Here is an 18,777-nt window from a genome sequence, read left to right as displayed (position 1 = left end):
CCAAAAGGTCACTGACGTGCCTCATGTCACCTGTTATTTTATAGTACTTGATAATAGGTAGCTTCCTTTCCAGTAGAAGAACTGGCTGGTGGGAGTTCTGAGGATTGAGGAGGGAAAAAGTTCTGAGAGGAGCCAGTAGGCAGCAGGGATGAAGCAACAACAGCAAAACAAAGTGATCTGCTGTAAGCATGCTGTAGTTCTGAGGTTTAAGCACAGTATAACTGACTATAAGTGGCTGCCCATTTCCTGGATTCCAACTTTGCGGGTACTCTCAGTCTACTTTTAACAGTATTGGATAACCAGTGACCAATAGAGGTGTCTGAGGAAGAATATGAGGAAAGGCAGAGGATTTAATCATACTTTCCATGAATATTCTACCAGAATCTGTTCTGTGCTTCAAACCACAGACCCCTTGAGCAGGGGGTGGTTTCTTTACTAGCCCCAAATGGTTTTGGGGTTTTTGGTTTTCGCTGTTGTTTTTTTTTTTTCCCATGGATTTTAAATATGGGTTAAAAAAAAGTCGGAAACTTTTATCATGAGCTATAACCTCTGGCAAGAAGTTTCACATGTTAAGATATGTGTGCCTAAAAACCCTTAGAAGAATTATAGTTTAACATACTAATCTAACTATATGCTAACATATGCTTAAAAATGAACATGTAAGCAGATACATTATGATAACAAAGGCATATTGAACACTGTGATTCTTTAAAGTCTTCCTCAGCATGGTGGGGCTAGACCACATGCTGATTTCCTTCTGCCAGGTAACTGTTAAGATGAACATCTTTTTATTTTAACAATAAAAGAATGCTAACTATCTCTTTCTTGTCTTAGGTTTAAATTATTAATTTTCTAAAATAACTTCACTGTTACTGTTCAGAGATTAAATTGGCATGGGTAACAACCGTTAATTGGGTTCTGCCTAATCTGACAAAGTAGTTGAAAGAGACTTGACAAATTATGCTTCTTGAAAGATGATATTGGTTTATTTTCTGATTTATTCATTGCTTGAGAGCTTTAAAGGTGTATTTTTGTCATGCAAACCATCACTGTGCTTTTTGAAAAGGAAAACAAAATAAAAAGCTACTACTACAATACGGAAAATCTTACAAAATGTCTTGAATATAAAATGGGGTCTGTGCTGAGCTGTAACCCGTCTGAAGCTGATGTCTTTGAACCAGTCGGCAAGCAAGAGCTTTTCTGCTCGTGAACAGTTGCATATTTCAGCACTGGACATTGTTTAGTGTCTGTAAATCAGCCCTTTTAAAATACTGTAAGACTGAAGTCCAAGCATAATTAAAGCAAGTCAAAGATACCTAATAAGTCCAAAATAACTAAGTCACTTTTTTTACCATGTAATAAGAAAGAGTTATTTTCACATTAAGTAAATCTTAAGAAGCAAGGTGCTTGTTATAGTTACATTTGTCACAAACATAATTTTCCAATTGTGAACCAAACCCTGAATTCATGAAAGAGTAGGTAATTGGGGTATTTCTTTCTCTTACAAGATACCAAGCAGATCTAAATAATCAATTGTACAATTATTTTCATCATTCAGCAAAGTCTTCCTGTAATGTTCCATGCATTTACAGCTTGTAATGTGGTTTGTTTTTTTTTTTTATTCATCCAAAGAGGATAAAAGTCAGCCAAACACACTTAAAACTTATTTTGTATTGCCAAATTGGTACTATTTGTTCATGGAAGCAGAACACTGAAAACATCTTAACCTTAATGATATATTTGATGGGCAGTTATAGAAAGGATCTGGTGAAAGTAGATGCTTTTAAAATACAGTCATTAGCAAATACATTATTTAAATGGTGACTGAAACCTTTTATGGACCATTCTGTCCAAAGAAATTTGCACTTTTTCAGATTATTGGTGAAAATAATCACAAAAATGTCTGAAGTTGTATTTGTGGTTTATGTTTGCACAGTGTACAGCTGTCACTTGTTGTGGTAACTGTAACAACAATATGTGTAGCTGGTACATATTTGGTATTCAGTAAGTGCTGTCCATTTAAAAAAAAAAACAAACCACCACAAACCCAAAACCAGACGGCTTCCTCTCTTTTTCCATAATTACTCATTAAGTGTCTGTGGTGATTAAAACTCTAGGTGTTATATAATAAAAGATAAAAATTACTAAATTCCAAATTTGCTATGTGATGTATTGAAAACAAATAATTAAAAATTTACGGTCACCATATGAACTTTTTATAGTTACTATATTTAATTGGTTTATGTGTCAGTTGCAAAAAGCTAGGGTTTAGTTATAAAATCCGAACTGTGTTTTTTAAAATGGTCCTTTATAAATGGAACAATGCTGCGTGCACTCTTTGATAGTGAAAGCCAGCAGTCTTGCAAAGTTTCCAAGTGGATCCTAAGTCGTAACTGACTTAGGATTTTTTACTCTGAAGAATCACCTAAGAGATCCTGTGTTTGGCATTACCTTCAAATCTTGGAAACTTTTCTTACTCCCTGCTGATAAATTCCTTCTTCCTTGGGTATTACTGTGGTTTAAACAGAGCTTTTTGTGCTACAGAGGCTTTCTCTTCCATCCCCTCTTGTTCTGCCATCATTTGTCTAGGAGTACCTCTTCCGAATGGCTCAAATGCTGAGGATTTTCCTTGTGCTCCTGTAATATTTTTCAAAAATTCTAATCCTTAATCTCAACACTTTGAAAAGAGAGAGAATTGCCTTGTTTTGTAAGGCACAGTTACTCTTATGTTTTCCTGAAGAGCTGTGTATTTGTTGGTAGTCTTTAATAACCGTCCTGGTGATGGATAGATTGGCTGTCACCAACATGAATTGATTTTACATAAAACATACAACACAGTGAAAGGCAGTCATATAGACAGTTCACAAAACCCAACTGGAATTGCTAAATTGAAGAGAAATTCCCGAAGTTTGCAGTTATATTCTTAAATTCAGGTGTGAAAAAGTTACTGACTTACAAAATGCAAAAATTGGGCAAATTGCTCCATCCTCAGAAACCAGCTGTGATGGTGTCAGTTGCATTATTAAGGGCTCCTTTCTGAAAGCCAGTGGGTGAACATAGACCTCTGTATTTATGTATGTCTTGTGCTGAATCTAGATCTGGGTTTCCGTTCAGCTTTGCTACAATCTTTCTTGTTCCCTGCTTTGGACAAAGCTGCATTGTAACTTGTACTGCTTGTTGAGGCTGAAATTACAACTATAATGGATGTTGCAAAACAATGAAGACTGGAATGAAGCATTGGCACTTTTTGACAAAAAAGTACACACAAAGGAAAGAAATGAGCATTGAGTTTTGCATTGTGTATGAGACTATGGCTGAAAGTTTAGCAGTCTTACGTAAAATTAATTTAGGAGAAGAATGTAACTTTACAAAAGCTTTGCCTTTTAAAATATGGAGCTTGCTAGCCAGAATTTATAGAAGTACTACTTACTATGCTCCCACTTCTTCTGTTTTCTGAGTGTATTTCTTTTTGCAGCTTTAAATTGTTCTTAAAGAAAAAAAAACAACTAACTTATACAGGCTTTGAAAGGATAAAGTGCTTGCTTCCTTGTTTAACTAATTAATCAAAAACACATGTGAACAGACTTTAAATGAATAAAGCAAAACTTGAAACCTAACAAAAGAAATTTCAACGGGAAAAGAAACTCAATAAGGGAAATTACAGGAACAATTAATATTGAAAATGTAATATCTATGTAATGTCTATACATATGAGTATATAGTCTTCTGGTATATTTGCATTAATTGTACGCATTTACTTAATTTATTTTAAGGCCATGGAACATCCTTTAATATAGATTGTAATGTCTGTTCATGTTTTGCTGGAAACTTGATATGTTCTACACGTCAGTGTCTAACTGAGCATAGTTCAGAAGATGAACGTCGGAAGTTTACAGGTAACTTTCCAAACTATGGAAACGATAAGCTTAATATTCTTAGAGCAAAGATTAGCTTCTAAATTCTTTCTACAGTATTAATGGAAAATACCTGATAATTTGTTATTAATATGTTCTTTTAATTATTTATTTTTCTCATGTCCAACCTGCACTTCAGAAAAAACACACACCTTTAAAAAAAAAATCAGTACTGAAAAATAAAACCTCAGGTAATATGTAAAAATAGGTAAAGACAGGGTAGTGCCACTGGGGACAAGAGATAAGGAGTTCAGGGAAAAAATGGAGAAAGCTGAGTAGAATTAGCAAGGAGGCAGGGCACAAACTTCCCTTCCTACTACTTACAAGTGCATACATGCTACAGTATTGCTAAATTACAGGAGGGATGAAGTGGCTGAAGATACGGCACATACTTGCATTTAGTGGAAGGCAAAGATATCTTAGTGTCCCCTTGTGTATCTTATGTCATAGAAAGTAAGTGTGCACCAAATTCCTGTTCTGTGTGTTGCTTTTACAGGTTTACCATGTAACTGTGTAGATCAGTTTGTACCAGTATGTGGTCAAAATGGACGCACTTATCCAAGTGCATGTATAGCTCGTTGCGTTGGGCTCCAGGACAATCAATTTGAATTTGGATCATGCATTTCCAAGGATCCTTGTAACCCTAACCCTTGTAATAAAAATCAGAGGTAAAAGCAGAATATGTTTTTAAGCTTTTCTTTGGCATCATCTACTCGTGAAGCAGGTTTACTTTTTCTTTGAATGTGTTGTGTATTGTAGTTACATTCTACTTTTGGGGTACTCCAATAAAAATAACTGTTTGAAGTAGCTACTTTTTATTTATCATAGTAAAGGGCTGTAATAACCGCCAATTCTTGGTTCTGTTTATGTAGTATTGTATCGTTTAAATTCATTATGCAGATCTCAGTTTTAGCAATAAAAGAGAGCTGATGTATACTTTCAAAAAAAAGAAAATCAAATTTTGTTGAAATGGCAATAAGTGTCATTTTACTACTTGTTTACTACTTGTTTCACACCTTCTTCTAGTAGTTAAAAAAAACCCAGCTGAATTCAAGACTTGGATTCAGTCTTGCTTATTCAGTCAATAATCTGTGCTTTTTATCTCTAAAATAGGAAAATATCGATCACTGTGGAAGACCTGAGTTTCTCTTAATTAGATTGGTATCTTGTGAAAACCCTGTCTGTACAATCTCTGTTTTTCCAATGTCAGAAAAAACAAAATCTGTGTAGATGAACATATTAAAACAATAATCTGCTCTGTACTAGTGTCAGAAGAAAAGAAAATCTGACCTCTATTGCAGAAATCAAAGTCTGTGACTCATAATATTGGTCTCTGTCTTCAATTTTCTCAGTGTTGTGCAATACTGCAGTCTTCTTCGAATTTGTACATTTTTCTGTTTTGAAAGAAAGCCACCATAAGAAGTTGTGTAATACTGTGCTTTCATGAAAACTGATTGTAGCAATTTTATTTTTTTCCTTTTTCTGCACTTCAAATGCCTGGATGCAGAAAACTGCAGAGAAAACACTGTAATAGCCGTTTTGGCATTGAAAACTGGAATTTCAAAGCTGTATTGTGGATATACACTTTTTACCTTTTATATTTTTAATTTGGAAAGTATAGAGAGGTTTTTCAGCTTTACAGAATAACCATTATGCTTAGAACCTCAACTTGTAGTTTCAGTAAAGGACTGTACACAATACATTTTCCTGGGTCAGTTTGATAATGTAGCATAAACTAAACATGCTCATTTTAAAACATCTCTGAAGTGCTTAGAGTCTATTTAAGATCTTATATTCCACTTGTAAAGTGTTTAAATCTCAGAATTTCTGAGTCTTCCCTAATATAAAAGGAAAATGTGTAATGCATAGGACAGCAGCACTCAGAGAGAATAAGGAAGTATTGTACATAATCCAGTGGTAGCATTGTTGTCATTTATAGAAGGAGGAGATTGTTAAAGAAGCCATTTGACCTTTCATCAGTCTATTCATCAAACTCTATTGGCTGGCATTTCTCTAGCAGAGGGATGTCTTGCAGGGCATATGGCAAATGTTTTGCAGATAAGACCATGGAAGGTACATATTTAATATAAAGGGGAAAGGATTTCTGCTGTTTATTGCTCTTTACTTCTTATCTGTGAAGGCTTGAGGGGGATGACATGCCAAAAAAGGAAATTGTGTTAATACTAGATTTTTCCATTTGTTTGCAGTCATCCCCAAGATTGGATGTGATATAATATACTGAAGCTACAAAGCTAGAATCCAATTAGATATTTGTAATTGAAACCATATAATCTTGTAAGTTTGTTTTCACTACCTTCTCAAGGAAGGGTGAGGCTAGACCTCTGCTATATATAATCTTCTTCTCTTGCAGTTCACTGTTTCCGTGTTTTCTCTAGTTTTCCTTAAATATGTATTTATGCAATGAAGCTTGGGAGTAGGTTAGAAGTTTATCCAAGCCTTTTTCGAAAATCCATTGAAAAATGCTTGGTAAAAGATTAATTTTAGTGGAAACTGTAGTTGTGTTCACATACATTGACTAAACATGGTGTGAACCAGTTTCAGGTTTGTGATGATGCCTGAAATTGGCTATTCAGAATGTTTTATCACATGTACTTCCTGCAGCTCTGCTGAACCATAGTTAGCTCTAAAGCACTGGAAAAGATTTCACTGAAAATATTTTCCCTGAATATTTTGAGACTTAAAAAAAAAATCCTATGACATGATATGAAATTATTATTACTTTATGCAGGTGCATACCAAAGAAACAAGTTTGCTTGACTAGTTTTGGAAAGTTCGAATGTAGCCAGCATGAATGTGTGCCAAGGCAGTTAAATTGTGACCAGACACGGGATCCTGTTTGTGACACAGACAATGTGGAATACAGTAACTTGTGTACTTTGTACCAAAAAGGAAAAAGTTTAGCATACCGAGGACCATGCCAGGTAGGAAGTGGTTCTAGCAATAAATATCAAATCTTCTTTGTTCTTTAATGTTCAACTTTCCAATATTGTGGTTTTTATAGCTTACAAAATGTTCTCATTGAAAGTAATCCTTTAAAAATGTAATTTTCACTAGTATAAAAAATACACAAAATTATATTCAGAATTTTGTCAAGTGTTTCTCTGCTTTAGTTAACGGTTGTCTCAAAACCAATCAAAAGCTTTACTTATGCTTTCTTGGGGATAATACTCTGATATTTGTATTAAGCCCTCCTATATTTTTCACTGTTAAAGCTTGCACTGAGGTATGTTTGCAGTAATCAGTGCAGTTCCTTGGTGAGTTAAATGCTAGTTTTCACCAATTTGAACTTGTTTTAAATAAATATTAATGCCCGGTCATAGAAAATCTTTAGCGTTTTGTGTGAGGTGCTCCAGGTTTACCAAGTTCGTTGTTCAGGATCTATTTACACCTAAGTTTTGTTGGAGACTAGGCAGTCTGTAATATTTTCTTTAGTTAGTCTGGATTGGATTAGTCTTCATATTAATCCCTGAGAAGGATTAGGATTAGGTTTCGTTCTTCCATCCCACTGCTCCCTAGATTGTTGGTAGACAAGCTATTTCTATCACTTTACAAGAAAAGTCTGGAGCTACTCTTCTCAAAGTTGCTGGCTTTACTGTTGATAGGCCGTTCACCTCCAGGTTTTTCTCAAATGATGAAGATTAATTTGAGACCTCCTCTTGGTTGCAACTGATGGATATTCTTAGAAGTACAGAACATTTTTTGAGGATTTTTCTGTATTATAAATGCTTTTGCTCTTTTAACCCACTTTTAGTTTCTGCCTTTCTGTCTTTATACCTTCTTTTTCTTGCCCTGTTTGAGCAACCTCATTAAGTACAGATAATTCTTCTCATTGCACATCAGATATCTCATGAGATACTCAGAGAATGTTCAGCTGTTGAACAGTAAGGTTCAAAGGAATATTGCATGGCTGTTTTTTTTCTCCAGCAGTTGTATGTCTGGTTGTATCCAGGTTCACGAAGTCTTTGACACTGGTAGCTTTAAGTTTTCGCTCTTCCTTTTATAGGGAGGATGACTGCAAGATACAAAACTATTTGGGGTGCTCACATTTACTTGTCCTTTATCTGTTTTGTTGTTAGCTTAGGTGTGTAACATATAAACTGTAATTGTCTTGCTATTTTAGAGTATATACAGTGATCATATAGCTATGGTGACTTGAAATATTAGTTAGTTTAATAAAATATTTGGACCTCAGCAAGAAATTATGGAATGAGTAGTGTCATTTCACAAGACTTTGGACAAAAGTATTAGTCATACCTTGTCAGCAAAGAGTCAGCAATTCCATTTGCTTCTGTCCATATTCAGAAGCTTAAGTTTATTGGCATTTGACTTCTTGAATGTGTTGGACTAATATAAGTGCACAGGCAGGATAGGAAGAAACTATATTACAATTTTCTTTGATTTTTACATGTGTTTGAATTAAATGACACACTAGACATGTTTTTCTGAGAGAAAATGGACACAAATGTATTTTTATAGATGTAAAGATCTCAACAATAAATATATTTTTGACAGAGGTGTCTAGTAATGGATTTTATTCTTCTGAAGTGAATGTATACATTTAGCTTCTCAAATAATGTGTTAGAAATACATAGAATCATAGAATCATTTAGGTTGGAAAAGACCTTTAAGATCATCGAGTCCAACTGTAAACCTAACCCTGCCAAGTCCACTACTAAACCATGTCCTTAAGTGCCACATCTACACATCTTTTAAACACCTCCACGGATAGTGACTCAACGTGCGTACACACACTAAATTTTAAGAACACAAAAACACACTGAGATGAATGAATAAATAAATTATTAGTAAGTCATTAAAATATTAATAAATAAATCAATAGCAAACGTTTTCTTAATTTTATTAATACTTTATTACATGATAAAAATACAATAATCTTAAATGAATTAATTTAATACGTAAGTTAATTTAAATGACATGGTCATTTTATTTAAGCATTAGCACAGAACAAAAATTGTTGTTTCCCAAAACATGTCTTCTTGTACATTTCTCAGATTCCAACTTACATTTTTCTGTCACCTTCTTTAAGTGCTTGTTCTTTGCATTTATTACCCATTCATAAACTGGCAGGTTATTTATTCTAGATTTCCTACTTTTTTGAATGTTTGACAGTATTAGCAATGAATTCCCATTAACTTTGGTTTTCCTAATGTTAAAACTACTCTGAAGTTTTGTCTGTAGCATGAATAAATTGTTGGTCTTTGAAACATTTCTATGTGTTTCAGCCGTTTTGCAAATCAGTGGAACCTGTATGTGGACATAACGGGGAAACCTACAGCAGCGTCTGTGCTGCCTATTCCGACCGTGTGGCTGTTGACTATTACGGACAGTGTCAGGCTGTAGGTGTTCTCTCAGACTACGGTTTTCATATAGAGTGTGCCTTTGTTAAATGTCCCCGGCTTTCTGCTACTGGCTGCAAACCGGTTATTGCACCAGGTATGTTAACTCGTTGTTGAAGTTTACTGCAGATAGGAGAGAGTCTCCAGGCTATGTGTATAAAGAGGTGTATATTTGGAAAAAAACTTATGCTTTAAAATATTGTCTTCCATAATGTCTTTGAGACACCTAAGAGAAAGGATGAAGTAGAGATCTTTACTTAGGGCTAGAACAAGCCAGTATCAGGACTCAGCCAAGTAATTCTGAAGTGGAAAGGCCTTGGCTTTTAGGAGTCACGCTCCTTCAGTCTTTAGAAACTTGCAGCTGTCCCCATAGGACTGGTTTGGGAGAAACGAATGAGGTCTGTGGTGTCTAGGGTAGAATGTCACTGGGAATCGGACGAGTAATTTTTCGGAAGTGGCAGCACAGATACCACACTGGAATGCCAAACTGTCGTCAAAGTAGAGTTCCCAGAAGAACAAAGATTATATTTAATTAGAAGACAGAGTAAGATACCATATGTATTTACAGTACTGTGAAAGAGGAAGACAGTAGGAGTAGTTTTGCAGTTGTGCTGTTTTGAACTGGTTTTTTATTGTTTTCACAAATACTTCCTTTATGAAACAGTCAGTAACTAATCACAGGTAATACACAGAGCAAGGAAAGTTCAGTTTTTAAAAAGAAACAGTTTTATGCATTTTTCTCATTCACTGGTTTGGAAAAGGGTCTTTGTGCTTTGGTATTACATTTAGTATTGTAAAAGTCACTGTGAATGTGAATTATATATAAGTTGGAGGGGTGAATTAAATATACAATAATGGGTAGAAAGTTGAAATATTAGCCCTTTGGTTTCTGAGAAAAACAGTAGGAGAAATATGACATGCTTCTGTGTTAAACATGAATCTGTCAGACAAGTCCTTTTTTCCCCCTTTACTGTATAAAGAGTCTAAGCTCCAACACGGTATAACTGCGTAAATTAATGTTTGCAGTGTGCATAATTGCTTCTGTCATGTCCTAGCTATTTCAGATCTTGAAATTAATCATTTCTGGAGTTGCATATGCATGCATCCATACAAAACCTTGGCTTGTAGTACACAAAGTGCCTGTGGTTTTTAGCTTAATATAAAGTATTATCTTGAAACAGATGAAAATTCATCCTGTTGCTTCATGTTGATAGTAGTAAATGTGTGTTGAAAGGTGACTGTTTTTGCATTATAAATGTTTTCAACATTAAAAAGTCTTAGAAATTGTGCAATTCTGCTATCAAATTGAAAGATTTACTTTGCTTTGGTCGTTTTGCTATTTTCATTCTCAGCTAACGTTCAACTTTTGACCTCTGCTTACTTAAAAGTGAAAAGACTATTTGCTTTTATTTCTGAGATTTTTTTATTCACATAGGAGCCTGCTGTCCACTATGTGCTGGAATGCTGAGAATCTTATATGACAAAGACAAGCTGGATACTTTTGCGAGGGTAAACAGTTTAATCATGCCTTATGTTAAATGGTACACGGAAAAGTCAAGTCACTGTATACTCTCTCCTGAAAAGTTAACACATTATAAAGCCAATTATTTTTCAGTAGATAGTGTGTGATTTGATATTTTTCTTTATACTGTTTATACTTTCCTTTATTTCTTAATATCAGGTATAGAAATTGAATTACAATGCAAAGCAAAACAGAATTAGAGTAGGCACAAACAAGCACATTCAGCTTTGCAGTTTAAATTACTTGTAATAGTAAAGACCAATGATACGGGAACTGCATATATCTCATGGTAGTAATACAGTGCATATTGGTTATTTATGGCCGTTTTGTTAAGATTACTCTGCTAGCTCACTTTCCTAATGTAGGTAACTTAGTTCTGACATTGTCTTATGTTTAAATTGGATTGTTTTACACTCTTTGGGTTATCTAGATAGTGATCACTGATTTTGTTGCTCATCAGCTAAAATGTTGGGTTTTAATTTAACATCTCTAAGTTAGACACCAGCATCCTTCATTGCTGCTCTTTGGAAACCTCCAGTGTAAGATGGATCTTCTGATGTTGATTGTCTATCACTGAACACAACATACTAGGCCCGGACTCCCCGTGTGGTGTATAAAAGGGATTTGCACTTTATTGACCCCTGCTTTTATGCTTCAGTACATGAAACAGAGCAGAACGCTTGATTTTTGGCACGACATCACAACAAAATAGAGTAATATGACAATCATGCCTAGTGAAGCAAAACAATTCATGTTTGCATCTGCACATGTTTTTTATTTTTTTAAATATCAAGAAGAAAGAGAATTTCCCCAAAACAGTATAAAATTACATTAACCCATTTATATGTTTAGAAGTAGAGAGAATTAACTATTATTGTAAAAGCACAGAAAAATTTAGCTTGAACAGGACCCCTGGAGGGGTCTAGTACAACCCCCCTGCTCAAAGCAAGGTTAACTCTGGTTCGACCAGCTTGGCCAGCTGAGTTTTTAAAACCTCCAGGAGTGGAGATTCCACAAGCTGAACACTGCTGGACTCTCTCCAGTTCGTCAGTGTGGCCGGGGCGGGGAGGGGGCGTAAATGAAGGAGGACGATGACTTTTGCTGGCTTTGTTCTTGCTGTTGCAGCCCAGTGTGTGGTTGGCCATCATCTCAAGGATGTGCTGCTGATTGATGTTCTACTGATTTCCTCTCAGAGATTTTGTGTGTGTGTGTGTGTGCGCGCGCGCATTGACCAATTTTGCTGAGTAACAGTGTCTATTAGGTCATGACTGCATCCTGGAAGGTCTTCCAGTTGTCATCTGTAATGGGACCAGGGACACGGTGACCACTGCAGCTTCTCAATTCATACATTACAACATGTGGCTGTGAAGAAGAATTTTTAGTTTTAGTTAGAAGAAATTTATTGGACTTACTCAAGTAGTTATTCAAGTAGTTGGTGATAACTTAACTACTCTCCTCTCACCTACTAACTACCCTAATACCTGGATTAGGGTACTTAGTAGTTGCTTTTTTTCTTCTTTTTTCCTCTCTCTTTTTTCTTCCCTTTGTCACCACAATGTTGCTGACTTTCTCTTCTCTTGCTCACCTAACGCCACAATACACAGTCTTCAAGTTTTCAGAACTCATATATATAAATACATATATGTCTCTTTACATTTAAAATATGTGATCTCTCAAACATTCAAGTCAGCATTCTCTTAGCACATACTAGAAATTACAGAAGTTTGACTGAAGCTCTCTCCTTCAGAAACTTCAGTCAGGAGTCATCCAATAAGCCCCCAGAGATGATCTCTAACTGGTCACAGCCACCTGGAGACTGTGCATGGTGTGACACTACCCTGAGCATAGAGAGTTAGAAGCTCTGTGCCTTTGTTACTCCAGTGTGAGTCAGAGGCCAGCTAATATCTCCTAATAATATAATAGAAGATGCCCACCTCTGTATTTGAGTAGATTTGATACTTTTGTCATCTACATGAAATTATTGTTAATAGCATTGATCTCCTCTGATTCCATCAATAAAGCTATAGGATTGGTGTGCAGCTCTTGCTTTTGACAGTGTACGTATACATATAGTGTATACATCCATTGTACTGGAGATGGTGAAGTCTCAGATAGATGGAACCGTGGCTAGAAATGCTAGCATACACTTTAACCAACCCAAGAGGGCAAGGAGTAGTAATGTATGCCTATTTTAGTTCAGACAGGTGGTTCATATGAGAAAAAACTTCTTCAATTACTGAAGAGTTCTATAAATCGGACTTTTTTTTTTTCTTCCCCCACCCCTCTGGCCTTTTTTGTAAAGATAGCAGGAAACAAAAGTCAGCATCTATGCAGAGCAAAGAAACATTAGAGATCTGCTAAGATTCTAATCTAATCTACTAGATTTCTAATCTAAGACATTAAAATCCAAGTTTGACACTATTGGTCATCCTTCAAGTATCCATGTGCTTCTGTTTTAAGACTGTTAGAACAGGGTTTGCTGATCAGACAGCATGTCAGACTACATTTTAAATGGAGCTATGGCAAGGAAATCCCTCAAAGATCTGGTAAAAGAAGTGTTGCGTGACACCTTGCGAATTTGATTCATGTAGTCTACTTGGATTTCCCAGATTTCCATTTGTTAAGGTCCTGTACCAGTGGTCTTAAAAGAAACGAAGCTACAGTAGGATAAGGATGGATGGATCTCTTGCAGCTAAAGCTAGAAAACAGAACACAACAGAATGACCAGAAGTCACAAGTGAAGTATTTGTGTTGGTGTCTATACTGTTCAACACATCCAGAGGTGACCTGGAAAAAAGGTGAAAAACCTTGAAGGTGTGGCAGTCCTTAAATAGACTTGAGCATCTACAATCAAATTATTTTTTGTCAGATACAGACAGCAGAACAGAGATAAGAATTTTAAGAGAAAAATAGATTTACCTGGTAGTTACGTAGTCATCTTGAAATGTCACATGTTCCCATATATACAGACATGTATCTGTCTTCACAAAGCCATAGCTCTTCATTGCTGGTGGCTCTTGGAACAGGTTCTGTGGTGGTGGTAAAGGAGTGCCAGCTGGTAGGGCTGCTCTGCCTCTTGTTTCTCAGCATGGGAGTACAAGCCGCTGTAACAAATAACCATTTACATTATTTTGACGTACATGATACATATACACACTAACCATGAAGGTGGATGTTGTGGTTTAACCCGGCAGGCAGCTAAACACCACACAGCCGTTCGCTCACCCCGCCCCAGTGGGATAGGGGAGAGAATCAGGAAAAAAAAAGTAAAATTAGTGGATTGAGATAAAGGCAGTTTAATAGGACAAAAAAGGAAGGGAAAATAATAATAATGATAAAAGAATACACAAAATAAGTGATGCACAATGCAATTGCTCACCACCCACCAACTGATGCCCAGCCAGTCCCCGAGCAGCAGTCACCGCCCCCCGGCCAGCTTTCCCCAGTTTAGGTACTGAGCATGACCTCACATGGTATGGAATGTCCCTTTGGCCAGCCTGGGTCAGCTGTCCTGGCTGTGCCCCCTCCCAGCTCCTCGCTGGCAGGGCATGGGAAGCTGAAAGGTCCTTGACTAGTGTAAGCACTACTCAGCAACAACTAAAACATCGGTGTGTTATCAACATTATTCTCATCCTAAATCCAAACCACAGCGCTGTACCAGCTACTAGGAAGAAAATTAACTCTATCCCAGCCGAAAGCAGGACAGTGGAGAACACCACATATCAAAACCATGGTTAATTTTAGAAGTAAAACATTTTTTTCCTTCCTTCCTTTCACTTTTTTAATGTTTTTTGGGGAGTTGGTTTTGGGTTTTTTTTGCTAGAGATTACAACTGCGTAGTTTAATGGCTGAAACAGATTGTCTGGCATGACATAAATTTATTAAAACTAAAGAGGAGAAATGTAATTTTGCATAATATCACATCATCCACGAAGTTCTTTGTTTTCTTCCAGGTAACAAATAAAAAGCCTATAACAGTACTTGACATACTTGAAAAAATCCGCCTGCATGTCTCAGTGCCACAGTGTGATGTGTTTGGATACTTAAGCATAGAATCCGAAATTGTGATTCTCATCATCCCTGTGGATCAGAACCCCAAACCACTGCAGGTAGACTATGTTATTATTTTGTTTACCCAGCATGGATTTACTTCATTTTTATATGTGTACACTTTACTATTTTCAATATAGCAGTTTTGAAATTGTGCATTTTCCTGTGTACTGAGTACATGGGGATTTCTCTAGTGACTCAAATCTGAATAGCTAGTATTATGGATGGTAAAATATGTCTTGAGAATCCTGCTTTTCTGATAAGAGGCTTTTGAGTGTGGGTAATTAGAGGGGGGAGGTGAAGGAAGGGCAAGGATAGAGTAGTATGATTTTTGTTTTAAAATAAATAAATGCAGAATCATCAACTTTCTATGGCTAAAATAACAGAAAATATAAACTGATTAAAATAAATAAATTACTGAATGACCTCGTAATATTAATTGTATATTAAATGCATACCTGCATATGAAACAGTACTCCTTTGTCTCCGGTGTAATGTTTAAAAGTAGATTGAAGTGTATGTGATATTAGGCTAAAGCACATCATACGTATTGATATCATATTAATACATTGTGTGTGTCTTGATGTTAAGCGGTAGTTCATACCAAAGAGGATCTGTTGATACTATTCTGAGACCATCCTGGTTTTGATACTCCTTTCCACCTTATGGTAAAAAGTGCTGGGAGATCCCAAAATGCTATTATGACCTTAAAAAGGAAATAACATTCCAATAAGCTGCCCAGCTTGCTGTGTCATAGCTAGTTCATGCTAGCAAACAAGAACCTAACGGTCACAGTACTAAACTCTAAAGGTCAACCAACAAATGCAGCTCCAAGTTCTTACAGTATTTTCTTAGGAGCAGTTCAGAGCAATAGAAGCAAGGCTTTGGCTATGTATCGCATTATTATTATTGTCTTGGAGCTGCTGCTTCATTTTCACTTTCTGCTTGTTAACCTGTGCAAGACCAGTGGGGATATCTTCTTCCTATTAAAAGGAACATAATTCCTTGCCATTTTATAGTTGTTTCTAATAGTCTTGCCTGGCCCTGCTGACAACACTTTATAATGAAGTCCCTTTGGAGATTAAGTGCTCTGACTGGTTCATTCTGTTACCTGACATGTTGATGCGTACCAGTGTAAAATGAAGGATTTAGCTTTGAAAAGGAAGGGGAGAGAAAACCTGCCCACAATCTCTCTCTTACCTTTTACAATACAAACAGAATTCAGGCAGGTTCATTTCCTTGCTGTTTATTTTATATTGATGGCTACTTCCTAGTTCCATTTTATTTCTACAGTCTAATTTTGCATGCTCAGTATTGCTTCTGGGATGGGCTAAAGTTATGGCATAGTGTGAGGGAATAGAATCACTGCCATAAACTTCGCAGCCTGCAGTATCTAATAGGGTAGTTGTTTCTCAGGCAGATACATTGTGTGTATTTTGCTTGCCCATGCTACTGGAGCAACTCTGTTACGGCCAACTCAGCTCCAACTTACGTCTCCTTCTTTAGCAGAAATAGCCCAAAATGCTACCAGGACTTAGGAAACAAGGTCTTGAGCCTTGCCAATCCTGGTCAGCTCTCACTCCATCTGCAGCAGGTGCTGTCAGACTCCTGGGGAGAGGAGGACTGTCTGAAATCAGAGGGGTCACCTGAAACCAGGGAGGAGCTGCTCATCTCACTGGTGACACTCGTTGCTGAGCTAGTAGTTCCTCAACTTTCAAAGCTTTGGGCATCCAGATATTAAGTTTGTCAAGTTAAAACTTCACCAGAGGCAGCTTCCAAAGCTGTTAAAGACACATAGTACTAAATTGATTCCTGGGTTGCAGTAGAAGGTAAGGTGGAAAAAATTTATGTTCTAACATAAATTCATAATTATCATCATGTCAGTGGGGGAATGGAAACCTGGGGTTTCTCAGGTTTTCCTGTTACTTCCATGCTTCTTTTCCCTTCCCATAAAAGAAATCAGTTTTCCCGGATTTGGAAGAAAAAGCCCAATAAGTAGAAAATCCTGATTTTCCCACTGTTGCAGACTTCCAGGCAGTATCTTGGTCAATCAGGAAGGAAGTCCTCAGTTTTAGACGTACTTACTTTAGTTATAATTTACTGTGAGCTTTTTGGCATCAACATTCAAAACACATCACCCACGATAACTTGTATGTAGCTTCCTTCCTTCCCTTTTGATACTACTCAGGGCTTCCACAGTAGTTTTCATAGTACCAAAGCCTATGGTAAGAGCTCAAATATGTTTTCTAAGAAATACTCCCAAAAATTATATAAATCTTATGTGCTGATGGGAATAACTCAGATTTTCTTTCCTGAATTTTGCTATCTAGCAATATTCTTGCATTGGCATTTTACATGGCAAGAAGATAAATAACTTGTTTATTTTTTTTTCTTAGATTGAAGCCTGCAATAAAGAAGCGGAAAAGATAGAGTCACTGATAAATTCAGACAGTCCAACATTAGCATCACATGTACCGCTGTCAGCTCTAATTGCATCTCAAGTACAAGTTTCGTTTAGCATTTCTTCTCCTTCTGTTAAAGTGGTGCCTGTTCTGCACTCCCTGTTCATAAGCCTTTTATTCACCTTGTCAGGATTAATATGTAATAATTGTATGTATGTAATAATGTAACTGCTTAGAAAACATGCATGAGTATTGCGGTGTTTTATATTGTGAAGGACATTCAGAACTGTTGATCACTGAACCAGAAAACAAAAATTGTAGAAGATTTGATGAACTAATATTTTTCAATGAAGAACTAAAGGTGTTTGGAATAATGTGAAAAGATGATTCTTTTATTCATTACTAGTCAGATGACTGTTTCAGCACAATTAGATTGTTTTCCATTGATCTTGGAAACATAAAAATACTCCGGGAGGTTCTGACATTATGGATTTATGATTTTTGCAAGAAGGGATCTTACAGGGTTTTTTCAGCAATGAACAAAATAGTGGTTTGAGTTTATTGAAGAATGTTAATTTTATATTATTCAGATGCGTATCAGTGACAACGAAAAGCATGCACCTATTTTAAACATCATTTTTGGAAGAAACAAATTGCTGCTACTTAATTACCTTACCAAAAATTTAAGAGTTTATTCTCATGTAAATATGTTTTCATATTTTATTATGAAGAAAACTAACTAGCCCTGGGCCTATTTCAGTAGACGTCTTTACTTGGACTAGTGAAGATTTGCAGGACGTTGGGCTCAATGCTTGTAAAATGACAATCAAGCTCTATACTAGTACCTGACTTCAGTGAAGAAATATGTTCTTTTTATAGTTTTGTACATTTCAGAATCTCATATTGGATGCAAAATTATAAAGAATCTCAGTATCTATATTTAAGTGCCATTTAAAATATTGCAGTATTTGCATGTTATCTAATGAAATTTATACTTTAAATTTTTATACAAACAGTATGTTTTATTACTTATTGTATTTTATGCACCTGACCTTAGTCTACATGAAGTATTTTATATCAGTATTATGATAGCCAACTCTTGAAGTATATACAGAAAAACTTATTTTTGCCAAAATGCTGAACTTTGAAAGAAAGCACTGAAAACTTTTTGAACATGTATGTTGTTGTAGCATGTTTGTAGCAATTATTTTCTGCTAAATCTTTTAAATGCAAAAGTATTAAAGCTTTTTATTTTAATAAAACACTTTGTCATGTGTCCTTGTATACGAATGCATGTAATTTTATAGAATTCTGCAATACAGCATATATTTTTCTTTCTCGCTCAAATCAACACTTAAAACCAACTGCAATTACATACATTCGTGACTCACACAGTTTAATGATTCCAAATAAAGTACATTTCAAGGGGGCTTTGGGGGTGGGGGTTTTTCTACCAAATCTGTGTCACATGCATGTAAGTTTATGCTATGAGTGTCAGACTCGATTAACTA

The 18,777-nt window shown here is 36.0% G+C and overlaps 1 protein-coding gene across 1 annotated transcript in view; it reads left to right on the top strand.

Annotated features, from left to right (window-relative positions):
- The window catches only part of RECK (reversion inducing cysteine rich protein with kazal motifs), a 74,015-nt gene extending 55,493 nt beyond the window's left edge, over nucleotides 1-18,522 (top strand). Inside the window, 7 exon segments of the mRNA XM_076330679.1 lie at nucleotides 3,774-3,896; nucleotides 4,411-4,582; nucleotides 6,664-6,856; nucleotides 9,179-9,389; nucleotides 10,728-10,801; nucleotides 14,768-14,923; nucleotides 17,261-18,522. Coding sequence (XP_076186794.1) covers nucleotides 3,774-3,896; nucleotides 4,411-4,582; nucleotides 6,664-6,856; nucleotides 9,179-9,389; nucleotides 10,728-10,801; nucleotides 14,768-14,923; nucleotides 17,261-17,494 — 1,163 coding nt within the window. The 3' untranslated portion in view covers nucleotides 17,495-18,522.
- The last annotated feature ends 255 nt before the right edge of the window (nucleotides 18,523-18,777 follow it).

Source organism: Aptenodytes patagonicus, chromosome 2 (genome assembly GCF_965638725.1).
Source record: "Aptenodytes patagonicus chromosome 2, bAptPat1.pri.cur, whole genome shotgun sequence".
Classification (NCBI taxonomy): Eukaryota; Metazoa; Chordata; class Aves; order Sphenisciformes; family Spheniscidae; genus Aptenodytes; species Aptenodytes patagonicus.
The sequence above is the reverse complement of the archived record's forward strand: the minus strand, read 5'-3'. Positions and strand labels throughout refer to the sequence as shown.